General features: G+C 36.5%; 1 protein-coding gene across 1 annotated transcript in view; it reads left to right on the forward strand.

Annotated features, from left to right (window-relative positions):
* Positions 1–25,327, forward strand: part of LOC121431297 — a 41,030-nt gene that overhangs the window by 10,177 nt on the left and 5,526 nt on the right. Inside the window, exons 2-13 of the mRNA XM_041628807.1 lie at positions 4,046–4,177; positions 7,100–7,291; positions 7,891–8,157; positions 8,984–9,289; positions 12,881–13,099; positions 15,881–16,369; positions 17,020–17,190; positions 19,530–19,577; positions 20,134–20,230; positions 20,988–21,345; positions 23,318–23,374; positions 24,658–24,720. Of these exons, the coding sequence (XP_041484741.1) occupies positions 4,046–4,177; positions 7,100–7,291; positions 7,891–8,157; positions 8,984–9,289; positions 12,881–13,099; positions 15,881–16,369; positions 17,020–17,190; positions 19,530–19,577; positions 20,134–20,230; positions 20,988–21,345; positions 23,318–23,374; positions 24,658–24,720 (2,399 nt within the window). The remainder of the gene's footprint in view (positions 1–4,045; positions 4,178–7,099; positions 7,292–7,890; positions 8,158–8,983; positions 9,290–12,880; positions 13,100–15,880; positions 16,370–17,019; positions 17,191–19,529; positions 19,578–20,133; positions 20,231–20,987; positions 21,346–23,317; positions 23,375–24,657; positions 24,721–25,327) is intronic.

The raw sequence follows: 25,327 nt of genomic DNA on the forward strand, positions 1-25,327 counted from the left end.
TTTATCTAGTCTGCCGTCTGAGATCACTCGGTTATTGTAAATATACCTGCATTAAGCATGCTAATAGCTCTATTATTTTATTTATTTATTTATTTCACATCTTCATACAGGGTGACAAATTCAGCTGTACACGATAAAAACATTAACAAAGATAAAAAGCTGGTTTGCAATTGGGCCCTGTTAATCAAAATACGTACAAATTATAAAATACATAATATGTAAAATATACAAGAAATAAACCTTTAAAAGTCCCAATCCTCATCAGAAACACACAAACACACAGAAGCACCCAAACCCACACAAACACACCCCATTACACTCTGCAGACTTACTTGTAACATAAATTCAGTATGCTATTAGTAAGAAGGTTTACTATACATGTATTACCCTCTTATTGAACTTAACTGTATTATCACCCTCCACCACTCCGCCATGATATGTGTTATCATGGTTATCAGATTCACATGATTCATAGCCCAATTACCAGTATCCGTTGCTAAAGTCAATGCAGTGATGGAGAAAACTATATTTGTTAAGATGGAAAATGGGGTTTTACTTTCAAATCTGAATAAAATGCATTGCCTAAGTTCACCCACTAAAAGTCAGTTATGAAACCAAAAATGATAAATCAATCAAGCAGCAGGACGCTTGTCTCTCCGCATTTACCAGCGGTCCACGGCTCAGCATCTCAAATTGCATTTTTCTTTTGATTCCACTTAATTGCCACATACGGAAATACATGTATAATTCCAATAACCGCATGTATATGTATCTTCAAGCTGAATGCACTTCAAATAAATTTTGTAAAATATCTACTTGAAAATTCAGTTTCTTGGTGAAAGGGTGGACAATCAATTACTGTTTGTTTGAACCTATGCCATGTTTTAATCTATTCTCATTATCCGGGATGGGGGGGGGGTTGCACTAGAAATTGGTCTTTGTATAAACTCTTCTTCTTTTGTTTTCTATGACGCTGCCATTATAATGTTTGTAATCTTTGTATTTTCATAATAATGATAAGCTCATGATATGTCTTATTCACTTGATCCGATTTTTCTTTTAATGAGAAATCAACCATGATACTCAAGAAGAAGAAGAAAAAATGTCCCGTGTTCTATCTGTGTATTCAATAAACGGGGATCACATGACGATCGGAAACCGTAATTTTCCACAATACAAAGGTGTTGAGTCAATTTTTGTAAACCTTTGTACCAGGAGCGTAGACAGCGGAGGGGGGGGGGGCATACCCTAAGGTTCCAAAGTGAATTAAAGTGTGATGTCATTCATTATATCGTATAAAGTCATAGTTTTTGGTACATCATCATCATCTTATTGCTTGTTATTGTTTTCACCATGAACATACATGTGTGATTTTTATGCATTGCACGTGCACGTGGACGATGAAGTCAAGTCATAAAAGTCAATTTTGCTCCCTCGCTTCACTTGCTCTCTGTATTATTCAAAACGAAAAAAAAAGATGGTAGGAGGGTATAGGCATATCTGTACAGACAATAATTTACATGTTTTTCAACAAGTTTTAACTGAGGATTTCCTCCAAAATCAATTATAAAAACTGGAGGTGTATAATGATTTCATGAAATGACTAAAACTCTAGCATACTAAGAAAACTAAACTAAGCCCCGAACTTCTATTTAGATTTCACAACATATGGAAATTAATGTTCATGAATGATTTGCAGAAACCAAGCTTCAACATGATATCATCGCTCACCGTATTTAATTTTACCAAAATAATTTTACATCAAGCTCCCCCATACAATGAAAAATAAAAATGGACACATATAATCTATACGTATGTAAAAATACATTAGAAATTGTATGGGAAGTTAGTTTTCCGCAACAGAGGTTATAAAAATCAGGAGCTGTAACAGAGCAGAACTAGTTCTAAATTTACACCCCCCCCCCCTCAACACTACATTCACACGAAGATGTAAATCACACCATACACTCACTGATAGCTTTGGCTTGGAGTGCGCGTGCCCCCTTGCATTAAAAAAAGGGGAAGCTCAAACGGTAAAACAAAACTGAGTATATGAATATAAAAAGTCCCAAGTCCATTAGAGGTCATTTCGAGAAAGATCGAAAGAAATGATTGTTATTAGATTTGGGCAATTAAAGTATATTCGGCCTAGATACATCAGAGAACATCGTTAAACAAATTTTAGTGTATTAATAGTCACGCAAATTGTGGCCGAGGCATTTTGTCTGGTGGACTTGAGACGTTTTTAGAATCATATGGACTTGGGTCATTCTTACATTCATATACTTCTGTACTACTGAATGTATGAAAATGATACACAAGATATTTGTTTCATACATCAGACAAACAGTGTCACTTATCTTTTTGTATTTTAGGTTTTTTCATAGCTGATGTGTATTGAGCGAGCAGGGGTGGGTGTGTGGGGGTGTTAAATATGCGGACATGTGTAGGCGTTGCAAATACTAAAATAAATAAATAAAAAAGACAGAGTATGCAAAATGATGTATCATTCATGTTTTACAGTTCCCTCTTCCTCCATCCATGACACCAAGAAGTCTTAAGCACACAAACAGCAGTTCAAGAATAGGGGGGGGGGGTATGATCCTTCCCTTTATTTTGTTAATTAAATAGAAAGACAAGAATAAATACAGAGGGCGTCCCCATGTGTATCAATCAGATATGATTATTTACGCCTGGGACCGACCTTAAACGTAAAACGATTATGTAAATGGGCATAATTTGTTTTATTGCTTGCTAGTGAATGGGGGGATTCTCAAAACAGTAAGACTTTGTGTTTGTGAGTAAATTTTATAAAGAAAACATCAATCATGAACCAGTCCTGCATGCCCCACATCCACACACGCACATTAGCAAAGGAATTATTATTATTTTTATTTTAGGAGCTATTTTTTTCCTCACACCCACCCAGACACCCCTCACACACTCTCTGAAACACTCACAGGGTATTATTATACCAAATTAACACAGAAGCACAGAAATCTGCAAGTGAGCTTCAAGTTCTTGCATTTTAAACATTTTAGACCAGGTCCAAAATAAAACATTTGTAACATTTGATCAATATTAAAAATACCTGTCTCTTCATGTCCAAAAAAGGAAATATAATAATAATCTAACATTGAATAAAGTTAAAGATTCAGATGAATACTTTTAATCCGTCACAACGATTAAACAACATCATTGTCAAATAATAAAAAGATATATAAATATACATATACATAACATATATATGTGTGTGTGTGTGTGTGGGTGCATATATATTTCCTTTAAGGCATTTCTGAGATGAATTCTGATTCACAATTTTTGCACAAGATGAGTCATTGTTTAAGGAAAAAATCACATATCTAACTCTATTTCACCAAAAAATGGATTTTGGCCGTTTTTATAAAAAAAAAATATTCAGATACTCATTTATTTTCCGAAAATCATGTCAAAGTCTACCACAAACTTTTAGTATTATTAGGTCGATATTTTTTTTACTTGCTTCGCTCGCTCGAAATCCCGCCATATACATGCAATTTCTGCATGCCCCTCCATTTTTGTTCGTTCCTTCCCTCACTGTACACACCTATGGGTACACACACACACACAATACATATGTATATATATTATATGTTTATTTGGCAAACTTTCGGCCCTTCGTCATCGGGCCTTCATCGGGCCAGCAAAGAGATGGTCTTGGGTTCCGGGCATCTAGGTGCGTAGTCTTTGTGGTATGCTCTTTCACTGTCATACATCATGTAGTTGGTCGATATGCACCCACCCCCCCCCCGTACTAAAGAAGACATGTCTTGGCCACTGCTTGGTACCGTCCCTTTCAACCAAAAGTTGATGATGGGCCAAAACGTCCCAGACTTTATTTCAGAAATAAATAAACAAAAATGTCAACATGTGTAAAAATGAGCATCTTTGTCACGATTCTTTCATTTGTTATTTTGATTTAGAATAAGTAAAGATAGAATATATAGTTAAACCCTTCATCCATACCATTATCAATGCCCTCTTGATTTGATTTCACTATTTTCAGATGGCGATGTGAGGTTAAGAGGAGGGGCAGGAAATTCAGGTCGGGTTGAGGTGAGGAGCAACACCACTTGGGGAACCGTGTGCATTGATGGATTCAACAAAGACAGTGCTGACGTCGTGTGCAGACAACTTGGTAAGAAACATCTCGCCCTGGTTGATTTCCATTTGTAAGTTAAGAAATGTTTGTCCCGAACTGATTGAGACTGTGTGGTCTACAGACCTAGTCGACATGTAGACATTACCATATTAAAAATTTACATTGAGCGTTACACACACAACCTGTGGTAAATTCATATCGTTGGTTCCGTGATTTATACATGTGCGGAAGCATTGTGGCTACTGGGGCACCCCCTTCCCTTATGACGAAAGATGAAAAAGGAAAGAAAGGTACAACCCCCTCCCCCAAGAAAGAAATAAACTATGAAAAAGAAAGCTCTTCGTCATGTAACTCTGATTCTTAAGTGCCTTTGATCTAGTGCCCCTAAAAATTACTGCACTTTGGCTCATCTCAGTATTTTACGGAGATGAAAATACACTATAGTGTCCCACCTATTGGGAAGTAAAGTAATACAGGTAGGTCTAAAATATTACTAAAGGGATATAGAGATCCAACAAGTGGAATGCCTCTGGCCGTCTCACCTGCATCACGCGGTTCAATATAGCAGCAGTGCTGACTTTGAATACTACTCTAACTCGCACAAGATGTTCAGTGATACATGGTTACTCTTATGTCCACTTTTTATGAACGAGACCAATAAACTTACAGAGATATGATGGTTATTCAACAAAAACCTCAACATGGCCAAAGTTCATTGACCTTACATGACCTTTGACCTTGATCATGTGACCTGAAACTCGCACAGGATGTTCAGTGATACTTGATTACTCTTATGTACAAGTTTCATGAATCAGATCCATAAACTTTCAAAGTTTTGATGGTAATTCAACAGATACACCCAATTCGGCCAAAGTTCATTGACCTTTGACCTTGGTCATGTGACCTGAAACGCGCACAGGATGTTCAGTGATATTTGATTACTCATATGTCCAAGTTTAGTGAACTAGACTAATAAACTTTCAAAGTTATGATGGTAATTCAACAGATACCCCCGATTCGGCCAAAGTTCATTGACCCTAAATGACATTTGACCTTAATCATGAGACCTGAAACTTGCACAAAATATTCAGTGATGCTTGATTACTATTATGTCCAAGTTTCATGAATCAGATCCATAAACTTTTAAAGTTATGATGGGAATTCAACAGATATCCCCAATTCGGCCAAAGTTCATTGACCCTAAATGACCTTTGACCTTGGTCATGTGACGTGAAACTCATGCAGGATGTTCAGTGATACTTGATTAACCTTATGTGTAAGTTTCATGAACTAGGTCCATATATTTTCTAAGTTATGATGACATTTCAAAAACTTAACCTCAGGTTAAGATTTCGATGTTGATTCCTCCAACATGGTCTAAGTTCATTGACCCTAAATGACCTTTGACCTTGGTCATGTGACATGAAACTTTAATAGGATGTTCAGTAATACTTGATTAACCTTATGGCCAAGTTTCATGAACTAGGTTCATATACTTTCTAAGTTATGATGTCATTTCAAAAACTTAACCTCAGGTTAAGATTTGATGTTGACGCCGCCGCCGCCGCCGCCGCCGTCGGAAAAGCGGCGCCTATAGTCTCGCTCTGCTTCGCAGGTGAGACAATAAATATGGTTTATTTTACTTTACATGGAGTTTAATGCGCTCTGAGTTCGAGGATAACCTTAATAGCCCCCATGCATTTACCATGTTTACTTAATTGTAGAGTACTATACTTAATTGTAGAGTACTGAACTGATTTAGAACGCAGCACTTCGAGGCTTCAAATTCATTTTAAAACAGTTTATGATGAAAAGGTATTTTCAAACATATTGTCAGTTAAATACTTTCTGGTCCATATGAATTCAAACAAACAATACACCAACGCCAGACTATGGAAGCTTAAAAGTGCCACCGAGATGTTGAGATAATTATCTCGGGAAGTCGACATCTTGATAGCAAAAGATAAGATGACGAGATCCCAGATCTCATCATGTTGACATCTTGTAGAAGAGATGATGAGATGACAAGATCCCAGATCTCATCATGTCAACATCTTTTGGAAAAGATGATGAGATGACAAGATCCCGGATCTCATCATGTCAACATCTTTTAGAAGAGATGATGAGATGACAAGATCCCGGATCTCATCATGTCAACATCTTTTAGAAGAGATGATGAGATGACAAGATCCCGGATCTCATCATGTCAACATCTTTTAGAAGAGATGATGAGATGACAAGATCCCGGATCTCATCATGTTGACATCTTGTAGAAGAGATGATTAGATGACATGATCATGGATCGAAGATCTTGTCATCTGACCATTTCTTCTAAAAGATGTCGACATGACGAGATCCGGAATCTTGTCATCTCATCATCTCTTCTAAAAGATGTCAACATGATGATATCCGGGATCTTGTCATCTCATCATCTCTTCTAAAAGATGTTGACATGATGAGATCCGGGATCTTGTCATCTCATCATCTCTTCTAAAAGATGTTGACATGATGAGATCCGGGATCTTGTCATCTCATCATCTCTTCTTAAAGATGTTGACATGATGAGATTCGGGATCTCGTCATCTTATCTTTTGCTATCAAGATGTCGACTTCCCGAGATAATTATCTCAACATCTCGGTGGCACTTTTAAGCTTCCATACCAGACTTTTCAAAAAAAAAAAAATAGCATGAGATTTAACATGATTTGACCGACATCCACATTATTGCATAGAAAAGTTAGTTTCTCAACATGAAACTTGCTGCAAAAACCTCATTCTCTTACTTTATTTTCAAACATATTGTCTCTTACATTGTGTCTATTTCATTTATGTTCTATACTTTTGTTTTGTGGATGCTTCAATTTCTAATCTATTACGTCGCGCCAGGTATCACATTCCCTCGTTGAAAACAGTACGAGCCTAAATGTTATTTAAAATAATCGACTTTTCTTTTTGAAGGGTTTCGAGGTGGTGCTCTTAGGGTTGATCCGGTGGGTGAATTCAGTTTCACGTCAGTCGACACATCGCTCGATATCATCCTCTTCAATGCTAGCTGCGTCGGTAATGAGAACAACCTCGCAGATTGCTCCGATGTCAGGTGGTCGGATGGAACATGTCAATCAAACAGACCCGCTGCAGTGTTCTGCGCACGTAAGAATATTGATTTAACATGCTGACTAGTTATGACACCTTTAACCATTTGTCCTTCAGACTCGTGTGCTGATATATCAATGAAAAAAATAAAGAAAGGATGAAATTAGTGGGACTACTTCCAGTAGACAGGAGATATATCGGTCATCGGACCGTGTTGACCACTTGGGAACTTGGTCAGCATGTTTGGAAATCATGATACAATAAAAAAGACCCAATCTTCCGCCATCAATACTCGTGAGGGCAAAGGTAGTAGTCATGACCTTCGTAGTATAAGTGTTAGATGGCGAGTCATATGCATAGGCCTTGTTCTTATTTGATCAGTTACAGCATGTACAGTGTTTTGTGAAAATAATTGGGTCGAATGGGATCCAATGAAGTAGCCTCCTGTTCCCATTAGGCAATTGTTTACAAGGATACAAGAAAGGTTCCACTTACAGTGTCACTGATTAATTCTCATCTAATCTGACAAAATTGGCCCCACCAAACAGAACCGATGGAAATACATAAACATGTTCCCTTACCAAATTCATGTCTAGAAATTGTATGAATGCCACCCTAAATGTTGTTTTCTACGAATAACCTTCTTTCCATTTCAGTTCCTTACTACGAGGGATGCTTTGAGAGTGGCTCAGCGAGTGGTATAGCAGACAATTCTCAAACTCTTGAAGACCTAATTGGCTTGTGCAGAATATTCCAAAATGCATATGCTGGCTCTTCGCAGGAGGGTGGAGACAAAAATCGTTGTGGAAATAATTTGTCAGATTTCGGTTCTCTTGTTGATGACTCTCTTTGCACTGAAGTGTGTGTGAACGATCCATTCCAACTGTGTGGTGGAACAGGGAACTACCGCGTTGTCTATTCAAGTGAGAACCTATAGTAGCTTTGTTACATTTCCACTTTCCTTAGTTTGAAATAAGTCAAACCAACTTTTAAAGAAAAAAATAATAACAAGTAATGAAAATCCACAAAAATAAGAGAAGTGCGATTTTTTTTCTGATGCCCTAACATGCTAGTCCCTGATTTGTTGGGTGCTGCACATCCGAAAACATTCAAGAGACAATATCCAATTTTATTTCATAAAAATTAATCTATACTCGTATAATGGAACAATCTGTTTGTTTTTATCATGAACTTATGATTTTGTGGAATATGATGTACTACATTACGTTACATCTAACATGACATAAAGACAATTTCAATAATAACAATAATTGATCCCTCAATTCCCGTTGTATTGTCACCTAATTTGACATCCCTCCCCGTCCCCATTTTCCCTTTATTAAACAGAAGTACGTGGTGCAGAAGTGGACTGGAAAGTAACCTAATGAAGCAATCGCATTTTTTTTTCTCTCAGAAAGATACATAGTCACACACACTCGCTAATTTCATTCTCGACTATTGTTTCTCCGGTTTTTTTTTCATATTTTATTAGGTTTCCATATTCGTTTTCACCACATTCACCCTACCATCTCTATATTTCTTACATCCATACCACATTTATATTGCAGAGTGAGAACGCTGTATAGCTACAATGATATTCCGAATTTTAATTTTTTAAACTATGGATATTATTAATTAATCAATTAAACATCTTCTTGATTTTCTTATCCGTCCACCTTTCTTTGAATGGTCTACCCAAACTTAATGACAAACAATCAACGATGTTAACGATTGTTATTCATGTTTTAGCTCGGCTTGGTTCGGAGGGGTTCGCTTTGACTGGGAACAGCGGTTCACTGACGTCATACAACTACCCAGGTGTATACGTTTCTAATGACCGCCAGGAATGGACAGTCACGCTTAATTCTACTCAACAGGTTCAAATCGAATTTTCCGCCTTCGACATAGGTGCTGGTGACGTCATCACAATCTCCGCAGGAGGGATGAATGAAACCTTCACCACATGGCGAACGTGGATAACCGACCCGGTTTCATCATTTACGATTTGGTTTGAAAGTGCTTCTCAGGGAAATGGTTTCATTCTTAATTATGATGGTAAGTACACTTGGTCAAAAGCAAATAGAGGCAGTCAAAGTGGTACATGTACTAGCCGAAATGGCAGAAGTAGAAGTCGCATAAGTAGTAATAGTAGTAGTTGTTGTAGTTGTTTTGGACATGTAATTTAAAATACGATTATCCCAAAATATTACAAATAAAAAATCAATTCATTCGAGAAATTTTAATTCCTTGGAGTCGTTTAACATTATCTCCTAATTTATCTGATTTGAATAAAAAGAATCAAGTGTTATGGAATAACTCATTGATCAAAGTAGATGGGAAAGTTATATAAAAACAACTTTGGCTTAAAAATGGGATCATCAGTATTAAACATTTAATGGATGAACAAAACAATTTTCTCTCACATACAACTTTTTTACAAAAATACAAAATTAATTGTAATTTTCTTGAATATCATTCATTGATTTCTGCAATACCCAATGAATGGAAACATTTTAGTCAACATCTTGTTGAGAGTAAAACAACTCAAGAAGATTTGTTGTATAATTTAAATAATGTTTTTAAGGTATGCAAGTTTATCCATAGAATTTCTGTTGATAAAATCTTAGTCCCCCACTTTGCAATCAAAATGGGCATCCATTTTAAATGAACCGGTTAATAATTGGAACAGATTGTATATGATTCCCTTTAAATGCTGTCTTTCTACAAAACTCCGCTACTTTCAATATAAACTTTTCAATCGGATAATGGGGGTGAACAAACATCTTTACGATATTGGCTTGTCTGAATCTAATTTATGTACATTTTGTTCTTCCTCTGTTGAAAGTATTTCACATCTGTTTTGGGACTGCCCTGTAACTCAACAATTTATTCAAAACTTCCAGACCTCTTATTTGAACAATAACGTGTATTTGAATAAGAATTTATTTTTGTTTGGTTGCCCTGACGCTCAATACTCTACTGTAAACCGTTATATTCTTTATGCTAAATATTTCATTTTTTCGACACGTTGTAAGGGTAATCGGTTGTGTTTTAGCTCTTTTAAGAGCGTATTGAAACGCTATTGTGAAATTGAAAGGGTTCTCAGTCAAAAACATCATAATTTTGTCATATCATTAGATAATAGTACGCATGTACAGTTGTTGCAAACATGTTCGCTTCATGATTCTTTTGTAAATTGAATTGCTTTCGTGTTTGATTTCTGAATAAAATCTTTCTGTGAAAGAAAAAAAAAGTTGTAGTAGTAGTACGTAGAAGTAGTAGTAGTAGTAGTATAGAAGTAAAGTAATATAATGATAATAATAATTATACTACTACTAATAATAATAAGTATGATGATAACAATAATAATGATAATAGGCATTCACATAGCGCCATCTATCTGGAAATATTCTACTCCGAGGCGCATTGTTTATTATTATTATTACCCCGGTTGTAGCTTAAGATGCCTTTCAGCTCTCAGTGCATTCAAGGAATTAATCATGCCATTCACTTCACATGGCCCGGTTGAGTCCAGCACAGTGTGGATTAATTTCTTGCTGAAGGAAATCACGCCATGGCTGGGATTCGAACTCACAACCCTTCAAAGTCAGAAGACTAATCTACTGGGCCACAACGCTCCAAATATAGTAGTGGTAGTAGAAGCCAGGAGTAGTATAGACGTGGCAGTCATTATAGTTGTAGAAGCAATAGTAGTTGTAGTAGTAGTAATAGTAGTGGTAGTAGTAGTAGTAGTAGTAGTAGTAGTAGTAGTAGTATTAGTAGTAGTAGTAGTAGTAGTAGTAGTAGTAGTAGTAGTAGTAGTAGTAGTAGTAGTAGTAGTAGTAGAAGTAGTAGTAGTACACTCTAAAAGTGCTAATTTAGCACTTACAGTGCTTATATAGTGAATGCACTACGAGTGTTAATTTTCTAGTTTAAATTTGAACTAGAAAATCAGCACTAATAGTGCAGTCCCTATACAAGCACTGTAAGTGCTAAATTATCACATCATTTTTTACAGAGTAGTAGTAGAAATAGTAGGAATAGTGCTATCAATAGTAGTAATAACAGCAAAAGTAGTAGTAGTAGTACATAGTAGTAGTAGTAGTAGTAATAGTAATAGTAATAGTAGAAATAGTAGGAAGAGTACTATCATTAGTAATTATAGTAGTAGTAGTAGTAGTAGTAGTAGTAGTAGTAGTAGTAGTAGTAGTAGTAGTAGTAGTAGTAGTAATAGTAATAGTAGTAGTAGAAATAGTAGGAATAGTACTATCATTAGTAATTTTAGTAGTAACAGTAAAAGTAGTAGTGGTAGTACTAGTAGTAGCAGGGACGTCGATCCATTTTTCAGATCGGGGGGGGGGGTGAAAAAAATCATGAATCAACTTTCCAAAGGCAAAACAAACAAACAAACTCACACACACACACACACACCTATATATATATATATATATACATATACACATCACCAACCTGGTCAAGCACTTACAGTAAAACTTGGAGATACCTGAAGAAGGCCGAACTAAATGGCCGAAAGCTTGTATTAATAAAAGTTGAAGAAATCCAGGCTACGTCTCCCGCTTCAATGCTTTTTTAGCTTCTTCGCCAATATATATATATATATATATATATATATATATATATATATATATATATATATGACTCATGAGATATAGACACATATCTGACAAACAAATTAATGCGAGCGCGAACCACGAGCTGAAATTTTGTAATATACTGACCTGATAACAGGAAAAAGGTGTCTGTTTACGACTGTTTGTAGTAACTCATGAGGAGAATACATATCTCACTACACAGATAATGCGAGTGCCGAGAGCGAGCTGAGACCTGAAAGTTTGATATTCTTAGCATTTTTGGTACCAATGATTAAGTTGGGTAAATAAAAACAAACAATACATGCAAGTGCGAAGCGCGAGCTGAAAATTTTGATATTTCGATCTGAAAAAAATGAGTTTAATGGAGGTTTTTAATAAAGAACAAGATAAATAAAATAAGATCCAACAAAAATATTATTGCAAATCGAAGCGGGAGTTCTTTTGGGGCTTAAAACCTAAAACGGGACATTCTATTCACCTATTCAATTATGAAAAGTAAGGATTTTTGCTACATCAATTATGCGAGCGCAAAGCGCGAGCTGAAAATTTTTATATTCCAATCTGAAAAGCGGACATTTTGAGCATGATTTTAAATAAAGAATGAGTTGTGTATCTCAATCTCGCTTGCTGATTTCTGTGTAACATTACAATCATATTTTATTTTTGCACATGCGGAATTATTGGCGGGGGGCAAAACGATATGTTTGCCCCCAATATTTTCATTGGTGGGGCGATCGCCCCCCCCCCCCGGATCGACGCCTCTGAGTAGTAGTAGTATAGTAGTTGTTGTTGTTGTAGTACAAGTAGTAGTAGTAGTAATAGTAATAGTAGTAGTAGTAGTAGTAGGATAGTAGCAGTATTTGTAGAAGAGGAGATAGACTCGGATGAATCAAATAAAGCGCCTCATACATGTACACACAATGGTCCATGTGCATCAATTTTTCGTATCCCACTCCTTTTTCTGTTCAATACTAAGACAAAAATAAATCATTTGTGATTGATACTTGCTCTATGTTTTTCATTATCTATGCAGTCTACATTTCAAAGACGCCTACCACCGAGGTACCATCGACCACTCAAGACACACCAACCACACAACCGCCGACAACAACCGATGCTGCAACACCAAGCCAAGACACGGCTACCACTGACTTTACCACCCCGATACCCGATACACCATCTCAACAACCACCATCAACACCAATGACAACAGTGCAACAGCCTACCACCCTGGAGGAAACGACAGCCCCAGGTAAAGTCATGTCTTGTTTGCATTACATACTTTTTTTAAAGTAAATGCTATTGGCCTAATTGTTGATTTTTATTGATAGACACCTTGATAAGGATTGGCGGTTGAACACGAAGTGCGAGGTTCAGAGGAGCACAGGGACGATCTGCAAGGACGCAAATGTCAAAACATGGCGCCGTCAAAGTGCAACCTCGAATAAGATTCTTCCGAATCTCTCGCGGTAATCGGCTTGTACTTCGCGTAATTTAGGCGAAGTTCTCACGACGTATGAGCGAATGTCGTATGCACTGCGGATGAACTTTTGCAAGACTTTCGGCAATTTCATTTGGAAATTTCACGAAGACTTTTCGAACATCATGTAGGTCTTAAATACTTTATAACGAACATAAACCGTACAATTATGCATTTGGATACGGGAAACATCCGGGAATTCCTTTACCGCTAAACCCCAAAGCGGCTGTAACAAGAAATCGGTGAAATTTCCAAACGTTTGCGTCCTTTGCAATCGTCCGTGTTCCCCGTAAAATGAACGCAATTCCATTGCATTTGCCGACGCATGATGCGTTTGCCCGGTCTTAGGGCTTCTTCACACGTGAATCTTGAATAAGCATTGTATTGATGATTGCAATTCGTCTCTAGAATCATATGGTCTTTTCACACGCGCACTCGAAAACTGATTTGAATTCGAATTCCCGAGCAAAGGCGGTATGTGTCCTTGGTGACTTGTCAATCGGAGCACTGCATCGATACAAGGAGTGCATTACAATTGTATTACCTACGGAAGTGAATTTGAATTCGTGATTGTGATTAGCATTCGTGATTCTAGTTTGGTTTCACACGTGCTAAAAAAATTGTCATTAGCCTCATTTTGCACTGGAAGCATCAAATTCAAATTACGATTTTTAACGTGTGAAAGGGCTGCTAGTCCTTTTTGTGCTATCACTGGCTATGGCAATAATCTTTTCATCTTATTTCATGCTCTGTGTTATTCTAAGTCATCAATATACAAAACAGTGATAGCTGTTTTAAAATATGTCTTTTTTTGTCTATGTCCAATATGCTAAATGTTGCTAGGCTTCCAGTAGATTCAAGAAACGTAATTTGTTTTTACAGTTGATAGTATTTCAGATTGCCAGCTATTCCAACTAACCTACCTTAGGTATATCACGTTGTTAGATCCCAAAATAAAATGTAATTTAAATGATGTTAACACTATGCTTATTCAAAGAATCATTAAAACGTCAAATATCTGTAGACATCGGATTTTCTCGATTTTGCAGTGTTACTAATCTTCCAGCACTTAATACCTGCTTGATTTCACGAAAGATCAATGTTAATCTAAGTGTTAATGTGTCTTCCGCTAAACTTTAGTTATCATGCATTAATTCTTGTTAACTACCCCCCCCCCCATTTTGAATTTAGAATGTGCATTTCTTCTATTCTGCTAGTATTAAAAACATTCTTTTGGCTAATTTTAAGTAAGCCTACAGTTTTTAGTTTAAAATATGAAAATACAGGAATGTATGGTTTGGCGTGGATGCATTTAAGTTTGTATACCTTGGTAAACTAACAAAAACGTTTCTTTGTAGAATGCTTCTTCTTTTCAATGAACAACTAACTCATGACATTCTTTATTAATCTAACATTAACACGCATAGATAACATATTTTCAGACGTTAACAAGTAACTCGAAAATTAAAATGAGGAATTATGAAAACATTTCTTTCAAAGAACTGGGTGTCTTTGAATTGATTTCATTTTGTATTTTCAATTGGACAAACTAGAATCCCGAGAAAGGTTTGCCTCCGACATCCGGCATTCAGACCAGAAAAGGGGAGCTCTCGAATTGCACGACGGATGCTTCTGCGGCGAAGAAATCATCATTTGAACCGTCTGCGCATGCGTCAACTCTGCGGTTTCATCAGTCCTTTAGAATATCAAGCATGTCTAGTCTTTACGAATATTTCCAGGGTGAATCACTTTTGTATTAAAAATGACAAGACGTTATATGGGGTTGGTCACATGATGCATTTCAATTTTAGGCGCAAGTAAGTCCTTGTTTCCCCATGAAACCAGCGGTACCTAACATTGTCATCAAAGCTAAATGCCTAGCACGTTTAGCCAAGAACACAGTGCACCCATTTATGTTGAATATCTGTGTAGAATAACTAGTAAGCCTAGTTACCAGGCAGGAATTTTTTAAGACATTTTGTCCTAGATATCGTTAAGGTGTATTCGCAGAGCAAATTACTGTCACAACTGACGGCACCGTCGTAGAAGCATCCGATGTACAATATCCTTGACATCGATTCGAAACCCATCACTCAATGTTCCCTCCCACATTCTCTGCTAATTGTACAACCAACAGAAGCGTCAGGTTTTACAAGGATGAGTTCTGGATTTCACACATTTCTAGTTCACCTTTTTTGACAAGAAAAAACAAGTTAACATTATCGACCTTGTTGTCGCTCTTTGCATGGTCAAATTTTTAATGTCACTTTTCAAAGAAATTCTTCCGAAAAATCTTTGCATGAAAATCTCACAAGCAAAAAAAAGATATAATTAAGAAATACACGTGAATTTATGACAGATCAAGAGTGAGGCAACCTCGTTTCATCATACAAATTCCATTTTCAGATCATCGAGTATTTGTTTACTCATTCACTCATATCCCCTACCATCCTTTACTACCAAGAGGAATGCTTCTTTGTAGGCCTATCTTGACGTGATGTATCTTGTCTGAACCGCTCTCCAAATTATGTATTCCTTGAATATTGCTCTTAGTTTCAAACGACTCCTGTCCGGATTATTTTGGTGACATCGAGACATCGTGGTTGAGCAGAGATGTCGCCGAAATCCTTGTTCTCAACACTGGACGACCCTTACCTTGCCATGGCGCCATCGCACGCATCTCCTTCTACGCAGCAACGGTCAACGATATTACAGTCAGCGTATGGAGACGCGCATCCGGGAATGCGCTCCAACTGGTTGACATGACGCTGGTGACCCCCGAAAGAAGTGCAGCATTTGTGTCTGCCTTGCTACCTCGTACCCTCGGTTTTGCCCAAGGGGATCTCCTAGGCTTTTCCTCAGAGGACCTATCACCAATGGTTTACTCGGAAAGTGCTGCTCAGGCAACGGAACATACCATATACCCTTTCTCCAGCCTTGGGAATTATCCAGGATTGCAGGATGGCACGACCTTAGAGGTGGCTAACTCATCAGGGGTTCTTGTTTCAAACAGAGTGTATTCCTGGAGGGTGACGATTGAGGGTGAGCTCGCTGGTCATCTTCTATCCATGATCTAGGTTCTCGTCAGACATAACGATATTATTTTATAAAGCTGAAATCTACCTGGCATGTTAGATTTAATTGGCATTGCCCAATTTCCTTGATATGATATTATACTGACATGACTTCAGTTCGTTAAGTAGGCATACAAGTTTACGTTATAGTCCCCAAAAGGGAAATTCTTTTAACTAATTCCAGTACTTTTTTCATCACAATAGTATTCTATAGCACTTCCATAACTACCTTACCCTATCTAACAGCACTTCATTGCACTATGAATCTTCGTTTTGTCATGAACTCAAGAAAGTTTTATACAAAGACCTTATTCGAAATGAATGGATTTGACAAATTCAGCTGCTACGACTTTATTTTATGAGTTACATCAACACCCTTATTCCTGCTTAACACCACAACAATAATTATGTTCATATCGACGTTGTTATTACGTTATCACACGTCAATTATTCCTAACATATTCGCACCTGGTGTTTGAAATACTATCATCACAATTGGTAGACCAGTAAAAGTGCAAACATTATATCACAAGGGATCTTATTTAACACTAACACAATAACAAAAACGCGTTACCAGTTTACACCAAAACGGAATTACCTGCTGTCGTTCTCTCACAGATCGAGAATGTATTTACCCCACTTTGCCAAACGGTGCCATTTCCCCGCCTGGAAATACGGCGTTCCTCGGCGACGAGATCACGATAACTTGCAATGCAGGATACGAAGCGCCATTCGACACAGCGGTATGCAAAGCCGACGGAACGTTCACAAATCCTGTACAGTGCAACAGTGAGTGAGATCCCCAATCTGGACCTTTTATGTCCCCCTCTTTCGAACTTTTTTTATTATGGGATGGGGATCCTGGATTAATTCTAAGAATCGAATAGGTGACTGTCGATTTTTATTGTTATTATAATATGTATAAAATCCCATGGATGTCACTTCTCTCTTTATTTCCCTGTCTTACACACAAAGAGATAGGCACAGTATCTCTCCCCTCTCTCTCCCACACCATTTTCCTGTCTCTTTATCTCTCTCATTCCCCTCCCTCACACACATAAAGTCACACCCTCACACACACACACACACACACAAAGGTAGCATGTAATGCATACAGTGAGACATATTTTTATAAAGGATACCATACAGAACACGTGTGGAAATGTTTCGACATTCACCTTTAAGTAATCTTTACAATAATTGATCCAAGAACTGATTTGACAGCAAGAAGGAGTGTACATAAAAGGAGTTAAATATTTTGCGCCTTGCTTAGTTTTTCTGTGAAAACGTCTTTCAATTGTGAATGCTGTTCTATTCATCTAATTTCAATCGCAAAGTTTAGAGGTAAAACCTGAAGGAATTCTTCCTTAAAAAATCTCCTTCTTCATCTCGCTCTTTCTTTCTTTTTTTTTCTTTCTTTCTTTCTTTCTTTCTTTCTGCAGAAAGATTTTGAAAAGCTAGTTTGTACTAATAATTAAGCTGCTTTAAATTACTGTAACATACAAAAAACGTTCTCTCCTTTTCATTTCCTTTACAGTAACAAATCTTTGTGCTAGGAATATATTTTATTTGAGCAAGGCATTCGAAAGCTTGTATCATGCTTAGTGTAAAATTGATTTCATTAATTTATTAATGCCTAGAGTATAGAAGATTTTTCCTTTGTCTTAACCCCCCAACCCCCCCCCCCAAAAAAAAAAAATATGATTACGAGGTAATCCTTTATACTCTAAAAAAATATTGGGTAAAAATGCTCCGTGAGGGTTATTATGTGTCCACCGAACATTGATAATTTCTTTCGGGCATTTTTATTTATCCAGTGTGATAAAAGATTCTCAAGTAATTGCTACTTTTCTTTTTTCAACCTTACTGGACAATATGTTTCCCACAGCGGGTAAACTACTGCCCCAAATTGGTTGGACACGTAGTTACCCTCGTGCAGGTTAAAATGTTACCCAATATTTTTTTATAGTGAAGGCTATAGAGGAATAAGGATGCAATAAGCTTTTAAAATTGATATTCATATGATAAGAAGTATTAACATGGGGAAGGGGGGGGGTAGAGGGAGTTCGAAAACAATCGATAAAAACCAGTTCCCCAAAAAGGAATAGGAAACAAGACAAACCTACACGTAGTTAGATTTGATAATGAAAGAGAACTTGACGTCGAGAGTAAATTCCATTGCCAATAATGTTGATCGATTTCTTTCATTAATCCTCTTTCAATTTACGAGGAAAATTAGGTGCATTCATTACAGAGCATGTAATAACTATAAGTCGTTATTTAGAACAGACCACTTTAGTTTGATAAAACACAAACAAACGCTTATAGTGAGCACATTACTACGAAACCTGAAGTGAGAGTAATAATTGGTCGTTTAAAATACTAATTAGCGAAGAGTGGTAAATTTGCTTGACCTTCATAATAGAATGTCATTATTTGTATTAAAAAAAATAATGTCTTAATAGAGAAACCCCAGGGCATCAATTTGAAGCTGTTCACAATATACCGGGTGTAGTCAATTATTGTACATGTATTTATTATAAATGCCCACAATGTAGTTGTAATATTTATACCAAGTAGACGAGGGGGAAGGGGAGGGGCTTCATACCGAGACCTGTGAACTGCTCCCCCATTGTATTTAAATGCTGATATAAGGTTGATTAAATATTAATAGCCGAATTTGATACACACATACACACAAAGGTTAAATTTCTCATCACATGGGATTTCAATTCTTATTTAACCATCTAGAAGTGATAAATATTTTTTTTTCGTAATTATGGTATTGTAAAATAATACAATTATCATTACAAACGTACAACTAAATGAATATTCATCAATTTTTGACTTCCCATAATACTCAAACCAAACCATACCACTAACTTTGTTTTTTTTTTCTTTTTTTAGCCCTAAACCCCATCATTCCCCAATCCCCAGCATTCAATCGTTGCAAAGTTAGAGCAATATATTCTGAACAGATGTAAATGGAGATAGGAATGTGTAGGATGTGAGAAAGGATGTTAATTGAGTTATTGAAAAGTTATCTGTTCATTAGATGTACTTATTTATACTATACCTCATTAATGGGTTTTATTATTTCTAATGATTTTATATTTTTTCCCCTGCAGTTGTGTTCGTCCCGTTCGATGGACTAACTTTAACCCATTTCATTATTCGTAAGTAGACCCATTCTATTTAAATAAGAAGAAGAATAGTAAATATGTCATGATTTTGAAATAAGGTGGATTATTTGATTCTTGTAAAAAACATCAAATTATTTTGTAAGATTCACACTTGTTTTCTTCAAGCTATTTTTACACACGTCGTTTTTGTTTGCAGCCACTGCCATTTTTTAAATATTTGTCAAAAAAATAATATTGTAAAAGTTAGCATGATTGTCTACAAAATTCGACAACATTATATAGCATGTTATCATGCATTCACCTTCTCTCTATTTTTCTTATCATGGACCTATTTGTTCGTATGCACCACATTTTTCACAAGCTGTGAACAAGTGAAGATGTAAAAAAATAACAGGAAGAAAAAGTAAGAGAAGTGACAGAGCATAACAACGGAGTAACTAGCCGTGCCTTTCTATATTTACCCCTATAATTGAAAAAATGTCGTCTTGCGCCCCCCCCCCCCCTCAATCAAAATACCCAGGCATCGTCCCTGCAACTCGGTTTTGAACTTTTAAAGAGCCCGAAAAATCTGTTGTCGTTTTGTTTTTAGTTCTCGTTGGTATTGGGGTGCTGTTCTTACTGGTGGTATTCGGCTCATGCTTCTACATATTTTGTTCTGGACGTTCCAAAGGTGCTAAGGCAGAAAGGTAACCATATAAATCATGGACAATAATCATGATAATAGTGTTCTGCGATGCAGATGCCATCTTGACTTTAATACTGATGATGATGATAAACGGTGATGAAAAATGCCATGATGTCAATAAATATGAAGATTATTATGAAGATGACGCGCGCGATTATGATTATAACAATGACATTTTAATAATCGCTATGACGATGTAAACGTCTATGATGATGATGATGATACTAATGATAAATATTCTTGTTGGTTGAATTGCTGACAGTAACCCTGGCCATTGCATAATGAGATGAAATCAGATATTGCTGAAAAAAAGAGGATAAGATCAAGAAGATGAAGATAACTACGACGATGAAGAAGAAGAATAGTGTTTGTCACGAGAGTCGAAGTAATAATGATAATTATCAGTAGAAGAAGAAGAAAGGGTAGTTATAGTAGTAGTAGTAGTAGTCGTCGTCAGAGGTGGTGGTAGGAGTATTAGTATTACTACTAGTAGTACTGCTAGTAGTAGTAGTAGTAGTAGTAGTAGTAGTAGTAGTAGTAGTAGTAGTAGTAGTAGTAGTAGTAGTAGTAGTAGTAGTAGTAGTAGTAGTAGTAGTAGTAGTAGTGGTAGTAGTAGTAGTTAGTAGTAGTTATTACTAATGATATTACGGGAGGAGGCAAAATTAGGGGTAGAATATACATTGTAGCATACTTATTATTTCATCGTCGATGATTTTTGTCGACATGAGTCATTGTCTACTAATATTTCATTTGAACAGGGATATCGCCGATGGTGCAGCTGGAGGAGGCGAATCTTACCTAATCCCTATGGGCATGCCACCAAGTAATGGCCATGGAAAAAAGAATGGCATCGAAAATACATCATTCGTCAACGAAGTCCCGCGCGACATCGAAAATGGTAACGTAGCGCCCGCCGACCCGAACACGAATAGGATGGTGAACATTGAAATGCCGGAAGAAGAGCCTCCGCAGGTTCCGGAGTCGAGTCCTCCTGAGATGCCAAAGGAGCCCATCGAATCTCCGGCGCTTGCTGATGACATGCCCAATGGATCTGAAGGGCCCGATGAGCAAACGACGACTCCAGAAATACCAGAACCTGATTATGACGATGAACCTGTACGTATCAAACTATTCCTCCCACTTTTATGTGTTGCAGTATATCGGTTATTTTGGTACACTGAAAGAAAAATGTGTCCAATTCACGCAAGGTGTAATGTGATATATTTTTCTGGCAATTTAATTGTTAAGAAAGATGGTGCATTTAGGATTCAAGAAAGTCAGATTGACAAAGAGTTCAGTCATCCTGAAAGTATAATGTAGATTTTCTAACATGAACTTAAAGTAAAGGGTTTAATAAAAAGTTACGAGTTCGAGTCAGTTTTCTCACTTAATTCAACGCCAAAAAGCTTTTGAATGAATCTTGCGCATAATTACAGATTGCTGAAAATTAGCAGCCTAGCTTAATTTGGATTGCTCATTGGTATCAAATTTTGATTGCTCATTACAGCCATTACAATATACATATATCATGTTTTTCGTTTAGTCATGTTAGTGCAATGCCTTGCGCTATCATTGATTTATAACTCTTTATGAAATTATGTTACGTACATGATGTACGCTGTTATTCCGTCTACGTGCGGGGAACATTTTCGACATGATGAAATGAATTTAAAATACAAATTCATAATGGCTTATTTCCTGTTATGTACATCGCATTCTATCTCAATTTGTATCGAAACAGATAATTAATAGTCCATCTTTAGCGTAACCCAAGCTTGAAACTTCCGTCTTAAACGGAAGCTTGGCCTTGTACTGTCATGGTAGTAAGCTTAATGCTTCTCTGGTTCTCCGATACTAAAAGAATTATAGTTGGCATTACTTATGCTGCTAAACTCTCAAGATTATTATTCTTTTTTAATATAAAGAAAAAATACAAGATTGATATAATTTAGAGATTATCCTGACAAAACAGCGTTGTTATATTAATCAATGGCCAACCCAATCATTCAGTATATCCTCAATTTCAGTCATGTTTCTTCTTTGGATATCGAGATACACCTTCTCAAATTTGAGAGAATAAAAACAACTTGGAAGAAAGAATTAGGATACCAATGAAAATCCACAAAATCCACAGGAGTATGCAGGATTTTAATAAGCCGGTTCGTAGTTCCCCTCTGCGCATGATCAGAGGAAAGTGACCTGGTGGTTTAAAATTCAATGAGATAAGCACTAACCGTTGATGTATACATTATTTTGAATTGTGTTTTTTTCATTTACATCCACGAAAAACAACAATGCGTCCACGAACGATTGGTATTTCACAGTTTGCCAAGCATATTGCGTGACACTACACTATGCATTGAAAGTTAGAAATGCAACAAATACCTTCAAAGAGTGTTCACTGATGTGCTATTCTAGTCACCTGGGTCCCGTAACACAAAGGTTAGCGATTGATCGTACGCTTGATTTTCACGATTGATTGTACATTGTAGTCAATGCAGTCAATCGTAGAAAAAATGTTCTGCGATCATTGCTAAGTTTTGTGATATCGGCCCCTGGTCTATTCAATTTATTCATCCTGCTATGTAAGACATGCTCATGTAATATCTTGCTTTGAAACCTGCCTATCACAATGAAAGAAAATAATTGTCATTTGACCAAAATTGAACATGAAGTAACGACGAACTGGTTTATTAGAAGTTTCTTACAAGAATGCCAATGGGCCTTCCAACCAAATGTCAAAAGGCTTTCGTCAGCAGGAGCGATTCTGAAGCTATTCTGTTTTAGAAGCAAGATATATAATCGAGATTATTGGTCGGACTCGCCCGCCCCCCCCCCCCCCATTCCATACCTGTTGGCTCTTACCTTTCTTACACTTTGGGTTCTTACCTTTTTTTTACAGAGCACCGTTCCACTTTGTTCCCTCGATGCTCGCTCATTATTTCACCCGAATATCATGAAAAATATGAAATGAAGTGCATTTTTCTTCCCTCGTGTAAATAGACATTGCTCTCTCAGCTACTGTCCTTCGAGTCCTTTTAAACCATGGTATAACTAACATGCTCTGCCTCTTTCCCTTTGCAAGCAGATTCCACCTCCACCTACAAGTCCACCACCGCCTCCTCCGCCGGAGTTCGAAGACGCGGTAATTGATGCCTTTCTTCAGCTTTCTTCGCACCCTTTATGAATTATAATCTTATCACCCATTAACGCATTGCGTAGTTATCTAGCTCAAATGATCTACATGTATATTCATATGCTGCTTTTTCACCATTCATATTTTCATGATATTAATATAAAAACAATCTGATATCTATATTGCTATTAATTTTCGTGGATGTATGTTAAAGAGCGGCAAAATAGTCGCCACATTCAAACATTTAGTTGTAGGCCTCTAACACGTAAATGTATCGCACTACACAAACCCAGTCTAGCTAACTTTCTGTGCATATTCGTTATTGACCAACTTTTTATCCTACTTCTACTACTACTACTTCTACTACTACCACTACTTCTACTACTGCTTCTACTACTACTACTACTACTACTACAACTACTACTACAACAACAACAACTACTAATACTACTACTACTACAACTACTACTACTTCTACTAATACTACTTACTGCTGCTGCTGCTACTACGTGTATGGATGGGTGAAAGTAACTCTAGCAGAACATAAAAAATATTTATTTAATTAGTGCATCACATTTTCTTTATTTCACTTCCAAAGTATTTTCTGCTTGATACTTTGTAACATATATTTGTTTTCCAGTCGAATTTGTTAGCATGTTTCCTTTAGCTTTGCCCCCACATTTTCTTTGTCCTTTTATTTTTTCATCTACACTGTTTTTGGTCAACTTAGATTCCATCATATTTCCTTTGTTATATTATCACACAAAGATAATATTTACGATTTAACCTTATAAATTTGAAATTTAACCCTTATCAAACATCATATTTGGTTGCACATAGATTTCTACATGATATATCCGGCTTTATAACTATCTAATTGTTATTACTCCATGGCATACCTTCGTATTCATGATTCAACGGATTCTTATCTCTTCATTAATTTCTTTTTACGCACACCTGACAAATAACCAATGATGAACAAGGCACAAGAAATATATTTTTACACTGTATGAGTTTTTTTATATTGTCATCAAGCTGAATGACTTTTTTTTATCGAACCAAGTATGAGTTTTTGTGCATCTTACGAGGACGTTTAGACATTCAAACATCACCCCTACCATGGACCTACAACAAGGTCCATGCCCCCACACACCCATTTATTCTTCTTTATATTTTTGGTCTTCATTTTCTACGCTCATGATATAAGCTTTAGCAATTTGTTGGTTGTGCCCCACTAAATATGAATCTTTCTTTTTCATACCTGCATGCTTACAATGTTTTAATCGTCGTAGTTTATGCCTCAGTCGCCGACCTTTCCGCCTTTACCTACACCTGTTCGTACGCAGTATAAAATGGTAAATAGAGTTATTTGCAGTGTTGTGGAGTGATATTAGGATCTTTCTTTAGTTATCGCATATCACAAGCGTTGTTCTGCTGACAGTGTTTTTTTTCAATATACAGTATATATATATATATATATATATATATATATATATATATATATACATATATAGAAAAAACACACGACATTAATATCTAAATTCCCTTTCAAAAGCTGCTTCATTATGATTATTATTAGTCACAATTAGGAAATCGATATCAAACTGAAAGCATGATTTATCAATTTAAGTAAAATGCATATCCTTATTATGTGCTCATTACACGATCTGAATGGGAGAATAGTGTTTTGACACAGTTAAACCATCCATGCCTTTCAAAACAGTTGTAAAGTTTTATGAACTACTTAATATTCATATCCCATGAAACGTTCGTCATGGATTGAAACATCTTTTTTCGTCTTAAGAATCCCCTTCCAAAATCAATGTTTGACCACACCAGGAGCTTTTACTGTATAATAGTACTCGGTGTGTATTTTAATAATGGGGACAGACAGTCAAAATCAGTCACTGGCATTTTCGCCTTTATCAGAAAACAATGACTAATATCGAATATGGATGAACT

The sequence above is a fragment of the Lytechinus variegatus genome, chromosome 17, assembly GCF_018143015.1.
Source record: "Lytechinus variegatus isolate NC3 chromosome 17, Lvar_3.0, whole genome shotgun sequence".
NCBI classification, from domain to species: Eukaryota; Metazoa; Echinodermata; class Echinoidea; order Temnopleuroida; family Toxopneustidae; genus Lytechinus; species Lytechinus variegatus.